The sequence below is a fragment of the Vollenhovia emeryi genome, unplaced genomic scaffold, assembly GCF_000949405.1.
Source record: "Vollenhovia emeryi isolate VEMERY1.0 unplaced genomic scaffold, V.emery_V1.0 DF939208.1, whole genome shotgun sequence".
Taxonomy (NCBI): Eukaryota; Metazoa; Arthropoda; class Insecta; order Hymenoptera; family Formicidae; genus Vollenhovia; species Vollenhovia emeryi.
In genome coordinates, this window is record NW_011967158.1 from 100506 (window position 1) to 112250 (window position 11745).

Genomic DNA, 11745 nt, shown 5'->3' on the forward strand with positions numbered 1-11745 from the left:
CGAGAGATTTCATTTTGATATCCTTTCGCCACGGCGGTACGACTCGCCGGCCCAGTATTTCGAGGATTATCCTGATATTCTGCGACCCAAGGGAGCTTTAAGTGTCGCCCTCGGGCCGTTAGCGAACTACCCAAGGTGGACGGCCAGTCGATCGAGCTTATTGAATTAGCTCCTGCTCTTAGGTACGCGCCGCCGATTGCGGATTGTACCGCTCGACCGCGTTTATCCGTAATGTGTACGTGATCTTCGATACACTTGCGGTGATCTTGAACACATCCCACCCCGCTACCAAAATTTACACACTCGGCGTATGAGCACAGACGGGATCGTCATAGTTTTATTTCGCGAGATAGAACAGCGAGAGATAAAACGTTCGTCGGAGGGCGTGACATCGGAGGGTGCCGATGTGCGTATCCAGGGGGGTGAGAACCGTGCGAAGGGGTGGCTTCATTTTTAGGTCGTTATATCTCATTATTTTCCGGCCCCACCGCCACGGCTCTCTCGCTGCAGGAGGTTGAGAGCAATAACCGTTCGGTCCTGCATCAGGGCGTTTTTTCTCCTTTTTGAACGACACATGGCGGTATATTATATTTTAGTCCGATTCGGTCATGCAGTGGCGCGAGGCGCAAAAATGGCCCACGCGCGAAAGGAAGGTCGCGGCGGCTAACCGGTTTCCCCCGCGTCTAGTACATACGTCGTGTAAGCTGCTGGCTAATTGTGCCAACGTCGTTGACTATCCTTAATGCCGCTCTTGCGAAAAGTCCCCATTTCTTCATGTGCGGTTAGAGCTGAAACGTGATATACGCGAAGAGGCACGGGGTTTCTACCTCAGGCGCGAATAATGTCCACGAGCGACGGTAATTGATCCTTCCCCTCCTTTCCATTCGCATTATTCGTAACTACAATATTTCAGTTGTGCTCTTAAAAATGAAAGAAAAAAAGTACGCGGGATATGTAAACCGTTTAGCTCCGAAGAAAGCAAATATCGAGAAGTGAGCTAGAAACGCAAACCAACTCCACTCATTTCAGCGAAATTTCTTGCTTGCGTTTCGAAATAAACGGCCGCGTTCGCTGGGTGTTAACGGGTCTACGATCCCTCCGACGTACAAGCTCGAAGGAGTCGAGAGCGATCGAATCGCTTAAAACGGAGAGTTTTCGCAGTGAGAGTTCCGCGCGCGCGAGACGCCACGCCGCGCGTCTATTATCGGGCAGAAGGTAGAAGGCGACGGGAGTCAATTTCCCGAGTGAATTTCTGCCGCGTATTATATCCCCGAGCAGCTATAATCTACCTCTCCCACTGGCGATAGTCTCCACCCACTCGGCTAGTAGTCCATTAGCGGCGCCCCTCGCGCTTAAACGTTTCCGCCGCTTAATTGCGCATAGCTAATTTTCCTCGTCACATTTCGTTCCTCTTTTGTTTCCAGGGACGCAGCATCACCTTGCTGTTCCCGGAGGAGAACGCCGAGGTGTTTGTTGAGCAATACCGGCGTGGACCGTCGCTGCCGCGAGTGACTGGTCGTCATCTCGTACGAACAAACGCGGTGTTCCGAGTGATCGTGAATGATCTCTGTGGTGTGATCTTAGTGTGCTCCAAGTGTGCTGGTCAGTATCCATGTGCCGGTCGCGGGATAACGGTGAACAGAAGCCCGATTGCGACACGTAAACACGCACAATATGGCTAGCGCGACGACGATGGGCCTCCGTCGCAGAGCACCGGTGAACAACTCGCCGACTCCCTCGAGCCAATCACTGTCCACGACAACGGGCGCGTCGTCGTCGAGCAAGCGTTCGAGAAGCGAGAACAACAACAGCCCGTCCCACGGCAATCTGAACTCGATGAACGGCGGCACTCGGGACGAGCCACCGACGAAGAAGTCCCGCGGGACTTCGACGAGCGGAGGGAAGGGCACTAGTTCGTCCTGTCCCACCTCCTCGTCCTCCATCTCGACGAGCACGAGTATCTCGACCGACAGCCAGATCTCGAAGAGTCGCGGGACTTCCGTCTCAAGATCGGCCACCCAGACCAAATCGTCATCGACTTCGACGGCTGCCAGCGCGGCCTCCTCGACGAACGATATATCGAACGGTTCCGTGCTCTCGACTAGCTGGCCGACCACGTCGAACATGTCGGACGTGCCGTCGTACGCTTCCGTGGCCGGGCTGGGCTTGACGGGCGGACAAACGGCCGGCCTGTGCGCCGGAAGCCTCGGCATGCCACCTACGCCGATTCCACCCTACATGTCGACCTCCATGGCGACCTTCGTCGGCACCGCCACGAATCTCAGCAAGAACTCGTCCGTTTCGTACCTCGACATCTCCAACATGACCGGTGGTTCGTTGGCTGCTTCCGGCGCCGCGAACTCGCTGAACGGCGGATACGCGGCGAGCGGTGCCGCCGCGGTGGACGCGAAGGGTGGAATGACAATGTCGTATTCGGGACTGTCGTCGCCGAATGTGAACGGCGGCCCGTACGGCGTGCAAAAGGTACAAGGCCCGAAGGGGGTTGACGGGGCCGCCGTCGCGTCGCCGAGGAAATTTCAAAACGACGGCATGTTCAACGCTTATCAGCCGTGGGTGATCAAGACGTACGGCGATCTCGCCAAGACCAAGACGATCACCATCAAGAAGTACGCGCGTATCTTGAGGACTTTACGGGGCGAGGAAGTGAACAGCGCCGAGAACAGCAAGTTCCGCTTCTGGGTCAAGAGCAAAGGTTTTCACATTGGCCAGCCGGAAGGCTACGACGCGAAAGCGGCCGACAGGATTATCGGGCGTCACGCCGTCACGAGTCCGGGTTTGGATCCGCCGCTCTACGTGCCCACGCAGCTGCCGCACAACAAGGTGAGTACATCCAAGCGGATTAGCCTGCCTGCCGTAAGCGCGAGAGACGTCCCTCAGGTAGAACCCACGAGCGGCCGAAAGGATTAAGTTAGCGAGCGTTTGCGGGAGGCACCGAGATATCATCTCTCTCTCGCCGATCGAGGACGCGATTCAACCGATAAACGAAGCGCGTCTGATAAGCTCTACGTCGGAACGCGTCGCGGTGGCTTTCGCGCGTTTCTTACCATTGTCGAGCTTATTTAGCATGAAATGCAGGGACCTGGATGAAATCAAATAGATTTTTCACGCCTCTCAGGCTTTCACCTCTAACGTAGCGCGTATGTACTGGCGTGGCCAAGTTTGATATATTAATGCATCAAACGTTCTTCTTCTAGTATTTCTTGCATTTTCCAAGCGATATTCTCAAAGAAGACGATCAGAGAAGGTACGCAGTTGCAATAATTTCACTATACCACGCGCTAACCGTGCGCGGAGAACGGTAATAACGTCGCGACGAAACTGTCCTATATATATACAGCCCGTAAATTCTACTTTCTTATCCTTATTCCTGGAAAATTGACTTTCGAGCTTCTATTCGCGCGGATTGGTCGTTTTGCACGCGGCAACCCACCGTGAAGAAGCGAACTTACCGCGGCGGCCCACTGAAACGCGGGGTTTATTGGTCGGTGGGATTTATCTCCACGGCGAGTAGAAAAACCGCGAGAGATCTCGGGTGCGGCACGCTTGGGGAGTAAGTGAGAAGAGTGAGAGAGAGAGAGAGAGAGAGAGAAGGAGAAAGAGATCTCGCCGTGTGCAGATAAGGCGAACGCTTAATTGCGTCTAATTATGTGTATACGCGCCTGCAACGGTGCGGCCGGTAGCCGACGCCGTCGCCGCCGCCGCCGCCGCTGCCGCCGCCTCATCCGTCGACGCTCTCCATCGGTGCAACGGCGCTTCGATCCAGTTTCCGGAGCTTTGCCAAGCCCGGAGTGAGTGTGAGAAAGAGAGGAGGAGAAAGAGAGGGACCGCTTGCACGGCGCCGTTCGCCTCTTCGGTCGGTAACACTTCCGCGATTTTCTATCCGCGTCTTCTCGCCGCGGAATTCGGCAAAACGAAACCCACGAGAGTCTCTCTCTCTCTCTCTCTCTCTCTCTCTCTCTCTCTCTCTCTCTCTCTCTCTCTCTCTCTCTCTCTCTCTCTCTCTCTCTCTCTCTCTCTCTCTTTCTCTCTCGCTTCGCTCCCAGGCTTCCTCGTGTACGTCTGATACGCTACTTTAAGGCCGTCCGATAACGTGCTAAATTACTCACGGCGAATTCGATTGGATGCACCAGGCGCGCTCTCTGCTCCAGATTAAAGCCTGTCGAGCGCTATAATAGATCTGGATTTAAAAGCGCGATACCAACACCCCGATTGACGAAACGCCGGGCGTGTATTCTGCCGAACAATGCGACAGATTGCACCGAGAGCCTCTCGTGGCCCGACTCGCTTATGTACCGTGGCCTTTACGTCGATTTGTGTACGACGGCCTTTAACGTGCGCCAGTGCGCACTACCGCATCCAACCGAATTCGCTATTACACAGCACCACGTCATCGTGTACACCCTATCGAGTCTGCGCTGGATATTCCGGGAATATCCTGCGATTTACTCGCGTCGGAATGTCTTGATTAAACTGGTCGTGAGATTACAGATAACCTCGGTAAACGGCGCGATAATCTAATCTGTAAAACCGATTTATATTTTCGGTGGATGAAATTGATGGATTCGACACCGGGCGGCGCCTTCAAAACGCTCGCTTAACGAGAGACTTAAACCTATCGCTGTAATTTCATCCCGACGACCTGCGATGATTTCTTGCAGCACTGACAAGTGCAGCCCTCAAACATCGTTGAGAAGCGCTTGTCGCGAACGCTTTTGTTCTCCCGCCACTATCGTTTTCTCTATCAGAGCTCCGATGCCGCTATCATTCGTACATCTGTGAGAGGTGTAGAACAGTACGACGCTCTCTCGCAGCGTATACTTTTTCCCCGTTGCTCAATTACATTTCACTCTATCGCGAGAGGCGGACGCTTTCACAGTACTATCTAACGTAGCGTACGTCACGTAACTCGACCACCAATCTCGCAAAAATCAGATATCGCGCCTCAAGTTCCTTCGATTCGCCAGCGGGAGTAGAGCCTTATTTTATTCGGTGCTTTCACACCGATAAATCGCCGAAATCAACGAATTTCGTCGGGCATTTGTCGCTATCGTAGATTTTGGAGTCGCGATACGGAACTACGATCAATGCTAGATCAAGGGATATCGTCTGCACTTTAATCCCTGCGCAACGATATGTCAAAGAAATTAAATCTGCAGGTGTGGCGAATCTCGTCGCGAGCAATCCGCAAATGCGGATTAAACGGAGAAGGGAGAGACGTCAGGTATCTTTTCCTTCGTCCCTTCTAAAATTGCGGTTGTATTAGTTACACCTTACTGTTGCCGTTCGCGAGGTTCTGACGCGCGCGTCGCGATGCCGTGGGATTCTGGGCGCCGAAGCGGCACTCTTTCTCACGGAAAAGGAAGAGCGCGGCAGGCGCGCTTAGAATTCCGCCGCTCCGCTCGCTCGCCCGTCCGCCCGCCCTCCCTCGGTCCGCCATCGATCGGGATTCACTGTCCCGGGTGGTCGGAGCGCAGAGGATCCATCCTCCCCCGTCCATCCCGCCCAGCGGCGGCGGCGGCAGCATCCACGGGATTTTGCGTGCCTCCGAGATTTCCCATCCTCCTTTCTTCTCTTCCTCTCTTTTTCTCTCCCGCTCCATTTCCGTCCTTCGCCACGGCGTCCCGCAAAATATCACCCGCTCGCGACACTCATTTTTCACGGTTGACCGTCGTTGAGGGCCACGAGATAACAACGGCGGAGAGGAAAGGTTCGCCACCGCGATAACTCTCACGGGAGAGAGGAGCCCTTCCTCCTCCTCCTCCTCCTCCTCCCCTCCGCACCACTCGGTCCCTCTTGCTCGCTCGCTCGCCTCGAGGGTGGCAGGAGAGTAGGTCTGGCCGGCTAGTCATTAGTCACTTTCCGAAGCAGAGGCACAGACAGGCCGCGGCTCTTCCTCCCCGTCCGTCCTGCCTCGCTTCCTCCCGTTCCGCATTCGCCTCTCCTCCTCTTTCCCTCTCTCTCTCTCTCTCTCTCTACGTCCTTTCTCGTTGTTTCGTCCCGCTCCGTGTACCGTCTACCGGTCGCTCGCGCTCTGCTCTCTTCTCCGTCTCGCTACATGGTTCCGCGCTTTCCTCCCATCTCTCTCGCACCACAGTCTCTACACCGGCCACCCTTCCTTCCCTCCCTCGCGCCCCGCCCCCGCTCACCGACTACGAGACTCCGACTCCGAGACCCGAAGCGGTATAAGTCTCCCCTCTCGTCGGGCTCCGTCGGCTGTGGCTTCGAGACGTTCTCGCTTGCTCCCCTCATGGAGAGAAATGCCGCCGCCACCGCTCGTGTTCGCCTCCTCTCCCGGTGCTAAGCCTCTCGCGCGTCTATCTTGATTGAGAGGGAGCGTTCCTCTCTCTTTTCGTCTCGCTACGTCGTTCCCCATCTTCCTCTCTCGTGGCTACGAAGCCTAGAGAGTGAGAGGGAGAGAGAAAGAGGGAGTGGAGAGACAGAGAGAGAAAGCGGACTAACCATGCTTACGGTGAATCTGACGAGGACGCAGCGAGAGAGAGAGAGAGGTTGTCATTGATCGTCCCGACTGCGGCTTGCGAGCCGCTAAAGGTCCCGTACAAGCACGGGCCCGCCGGCGTGTAGCCGGAGCCGTGTGTACGTGTGTGTGTGCGCGCGCGCGCGCGCGCTTGTGTGTGCGTGAGCACACGTGCGTAAGCGCTCCGTCCGCTCGTCGTTCTCGTACGCGCGGCGGCGGAAACCTTTTTCTCTTCTCGCGCTACTCGAATTGCAGTGCTATTAGGTTGGCTTGTGGCGATCAGACGCGTAATGTGCGTACGGCGAGTTGATATTTCATAAGAATGCGAAAAATGCGACAATCACACGTCCACATGCATCCCTCGCGGATACCACAATGCAGGCCACGTGAAAGCGTAGATACGCACCGTCGTTGGTGCTCGAAAGAAATTTTTATTAATTTAGAAGGAAGACTAAAGGGTTTCTCGATATTATAAGTTTATCGATACGAGCAGTAAGTTTTACGTTCAATGTACAAAGACAAGAGACTGTCCTCTCCTGACGCATTATTGAATCCGATTCGCTCGTTTTTTCTCTCCCTCTTTATCTCTTCTCTGATACGAAGATAGCATTTACCGCATGAGCGCAATGATCAAACAACCCCGTTTACTACTAAACGTCAAACGTGTGATCCTGCTGACAACGGTATTTCTCGGGGAAAATTGCAAGCGCTCGGCTAGCAGTTTTTAATCAACGGAGCAAGGGAACTGGGACATCCGGCGCGATAGGTGGCGACGACGAATAAAGGAAAAAGACGGTCTGCGCGCGCGGAGGTTCACCAAGGCGATAATTCGTCGCTCCGATTTCGGGGGTTTGGCTCGGTTAACCGAAACCGTGGCTCCGAGGGCGTGCGCCGCGACCCTTGGCCAATAAAACAGTTGACCTCCTCGACCGGGAGGAGAGTAGCAAGGCGGAACGAGTAAAACGACGGGATCCGACGAGGCCCTCTGCATTTTTGGCGAACGCTGCGAATTCTTCGCTAATGGTTTCCCTCTCCTCCCCGTTTTTCCTCTCGGTCTCTTTTTCTCCCCGCCCGCGACGATTTCGGCTGCGAATAGGTCGCTATTGACGAGGCGAATAAAATAGTCGCGTAAATAAATTGCGATTGATCGCCAACCTCGATGGTTCCGCGACGTTTCGAGCGAAGAATCGCCGTCGGAAAACTTGCGGGGATAGAAAACTTGATCCCCACAATGATAATCATTTTATCGCACTGTCGTATTCAGTTTCGTTACTTCTGACCGAGTTTGATCGATGTATATTTCCCCACAAGGTAGACTTGACTAGAGGCTTTTACCTCTACAAATTCTTCTTCCTCCGTGTACTAGGCTTAAAGCCTGTTTCATCCAGTTCGTTCTGGTACTTTGAGCATTTTGGTTTTACTTCATTTTCAGTAGGCTGCTAACCTTGCCGAAGAAAACTTCCAACCTGTAAAGGGGTATGAGCGGCAAGGTACTCCCGCTGGTTGCCACTTCCCTTCGAGAAGTGGCGTCCGAAAAAATCCGCGGTGTCCGTGGCTGGATTGGAACTCGGGTCTTTCCGTTTATTTATTTGCTAAGCAGCGCACACTTCTCTGCGCCACGCTCGCCATCTACAAATTCTATGTAGTATAAATTGTGACGTTCGGGCATAGGTCTGAGACAATAAGTACTAATGGCAACATAAACCGCGCATCGGCCGATTATCGCCGAAGCGAAGGAAGGGGAGGGACGTCCGCCAGTCGCTTTTCGTAATGACACTCGATGCTGATATATTCTCCACATGGGATCCTGCGGTACGTGCCCTTCGACAGCCCTTAGCGCGGCCCGGCGGCGCTTGATTATTATCACCGCCCCTGCCTCGATAATGAAAGTACGTGCGCGCGTTCGCGTACGTGCGCGTGTGTCGCGTCGGTGTCGAGAGCGCCGGGGTTCGCCGCCTGGTTGCATTCGGGCACCGGCGGCGGACGGGATCCGATGAGAAGAACGAGCGGCGGCGCGAGGAGTGACGGAGGGGGCTACAACGAGGGTGGCTTCTCGAGGCGTATATACGCCGTATCTCGGCCCCGCTGAGTCACGCACTAAAGAGAAACGCGTGAGGTCTCTCTGAGGGACGAACGGAGGGTTCCGGACGACCATGGGAGCTTCGTGCGGGAATCTTTATTTTTAGCGTGTGCGCCGGTCCGGGCGGCACTCGTGCTCGATTCCCAAAAGACAGAACTTTTTAAAATTATACTTTACGCACAATACATACGCGCGCGCGCGCGTACACGAAGAGAGCAGGGGGGCGGGCGAGTTTCTTCGTTATTAAATAACTGCAGGTTTTTAAAGAAATAATTTAAATGACGTTTAAATGCTACTTTTAGCAATGCGACGACAGCCTGCATCGTGTTACAGAATTGAAGTAAATTGATCCGAAGAGATATTTTTCGGCTGAAATAAAAATATCGCTATTTTTCAACGCGCTTTTTATTATTAAAGCGATATCCTATAATTCTCGGTATACGTTTCTCCCTAAAGCCCAGAGATGCAAATGAGTCTAATGAAGTTAGATTACCGTTGCGCCGTAGCTCACACATACGCGCGCGTGCGCGCGCGATGTTCTTCGCGGCACGACGGAATTCGAACCATTGCGCAAGCAGAATTTTATTTATAAAATCCGCGAAAAAGAGAGAGTGCGCACGAGTCATCGAGATGCCTGCGGCTTTATCTCGGCGGTAATGTTGGGTAAAGACTGTTATCGTCGTTATCTCCGTATCGATAACCAAAGTGTACGTTCTTCGTTCGTGTGCTCGGGCTAATATCACGAGATTAACCCCTTCGTTAACTCCGTGCGCGCGTATTCGGCCAGCCAGAATTGAGAGCCGCCGATTTGCCACATTGTTATGTAATGCGTACGTTCGTCTCTTGATTTATTTCAAGTACCCTCTCGATCGGATTCGAATTCTGCGGCGTAAATTCCACAGAATTTCAAACGGACCTGAAAAGCCTACCTCGGGTGTTTGCCCGACCAAGTTTCGATCGCGTTAAAATGTACCTCGACTTCCTCAAGAACGAATATTTAAGTAATGAATAGAGGAACATTTTTTTAATTGTGATTCGTTTATTAAGCGTAAGGATCAAATGCAGCATAACGGAGCGTGTCAAGAAAATAGGGTACACGCTTCAGTTTTCTTTTGAAGGGATTAAAGTGTAGGGTTAACGCAGCGTTGCGCCATATTTCGAAGGGGGAAGGAGCGCAGGTCCGAGGGGATGGATTGTTTCGTCGCGGAACAATCCGCGAAGAAAGCGGAACGACGCGAAATTCGCTGGGCATTGAAACAAACTCGTTGCGCCGGGTACACGGATAGGACGAGCGGCGTAGATGCGGCGGAGCAGCCACGGTAGCGTGAAATACGACGCTGCAACCTGGATTTCCGGGCCTTAACTCGGTACGCTTACGGTGTAAATGAACTAACAGACGCGGAGTTTCTCGTTCATCCCCGGAATACCGCTAGGAATGCATATCTTCCGCTTGAAAAATTAACGGACACCTGGAGAAGATGACATCTCGCTCCGTGTTAAAATATTATTTTGAAATATTATTTTACGTCGTAGTCCCATCGGTGTTTCGTGCATTAAACCAGAATTTACACAGAATGCGAAATTATTTGATGACAGTGCGTAAAATTCTCAGAGTGTTAGTACAGAAAGAAAAGATAGATCAAGATGCGCCATGAACGTAGACGACAGCCTGCAAAGTCCCTTCGCGTAATAGTGCCAATCCCCGTGCTATGCGGCCTGTTTGGATTAGCGTCGGATCTATCCGCTAAATTTCCGCCTCGTTTCGTTTCGACGCGTTCCCATCGGCGGCACACGCATCCGTTAGTGCCGCGGCCGGAATGCCTCCGGTAGCGGGACGAATTTCGTCGTTGCGACGAGATTCTGCCGATGGCTCGCATACCGGCCGACATACCGGCCCGCTGTTCATGCGTCGGTTACGCGGAACGAAAGCGCGCGGATCGAGAGCGCGTTATAAGCGTCGCGCCACACCGTGCCGAGAACTCGGGGGCCGGGGCCGGCTGAGAGTTCTGGGGTCCCAGCCGGCCCCGGCCCCCCTCGCGCACTCCGGCGGCTATAACGCGCGGCACGTAACCGCGGCCGGCGGCAATTAGTAGCGGGCCGCCGAGGGAGCCTCGGCCTTTTTCCCCAACCTGCTTGCCTCCGCCCGTTGCATTCTGTCTTTTTCTCTCTTTCCCCTCTCCCTCTCTCTCTTCCCCGAGCGTCTGTCCCGCTCTCTTTCCGGCTCTCTATCACGCTTTATCTCACGTTCCACCCATTCGCCGGTGTCCCGCTCGCACGTCCGCGCTTTAGCAACCACCGCTTCTCTTCTTCCTCTTCCTCTTTCCGCCCGCGGCGTATCCCATCGCTCTTCGCCGGTACATCCCTCCTCTGGTCCCTCTCCACCTCTCTTTCTCTCAGGCCGGCTCTCCCGCGGCGCGTTTTCGCTCGCTCATGTATACGGTATTCGGATTCCTTCTCTCTCTCTCTCTCTCTCCCTCTCTCTATCTTTCTCATTCTCTGCGTGGTTCCGATCTTCTCATTCGCTCGCTCGCGTGCGCGATCGGTTTGCACGTCGAAGAGGAAGGGAGACGTGGAGTATCGGCGAAAAAACAACGGAGGTGGTTGAGTTCGGGAGCAGGAGAGGCAGAGGAAGAACGGTGGAGAAAGGGAGAAAGAGACGGGGGGAGATTGCGCGTGTCGGATAAAGAGGGAAACGGGCGCGAGACAGGGACGAACCGGGGCTGCGCGGTGGCATAAAAAGAGGCGTAGCGGGAAGAGAAAAAAAGAGGGAGTGAGACCGCCGTGGCGAAAGGGAAGAAAAGAAGACGGTGAGCCAGGGCGGGCGAACGCGTGGGACGAAGAGGGAAATGCGGGGTAAAGCGGTTGTAGAGAAAGGAGGGAGGGGGAGGGAGGGGGAGAGAGAGAGAGAGAGAGAGAGACGCGAGGTTCGGGGTGGAAGCCGCAGGCTTTTTGTCCCGCCACCGCCGCAGCCACCCGACAAAAATAGACTCCGTGTCCCTCGGTTCGTCTGTGCAACGACGTGCGACGCGGAGAACCTTCCGTCCTTCTCTTCTCGTTCGTTCCGGGCGTGAACGCCAACGGGTGTCTTCCGTCCTCGTCGTCCTTTTCCTTCTTCCTTTTAATCCTCTCTCTTTCTGGCCTCTCTCTCTCTCTCTCTCTCTCTCTCTCT

At 54.1% G+C, this 11745-nt stretch overlaps 1 protein-coding gene across 1 annotated transcript in view; it reads left to right on the forward strand.

Moving 5' to 3' along the window:
* Window positions 1-1593: 1593 nt before the first annotated feature.
* The window catches only part of LOC105561337, a 45881-nt gene continuing 35729 nt past the window's right edge, over window positions 1594-11745 (forward strand). The window contains exon 1 of the mRNA XM_012011211.1: window positions 1594-2841. Coding sequence (XP_011866601.1) covers window positions 1675-2841 — 1167 coding nt within the window. The 5' untranslated portion in view covers window positions 1594-1674. The remainder of the gene's footprint in view (window positions 2842-11745) is intronic.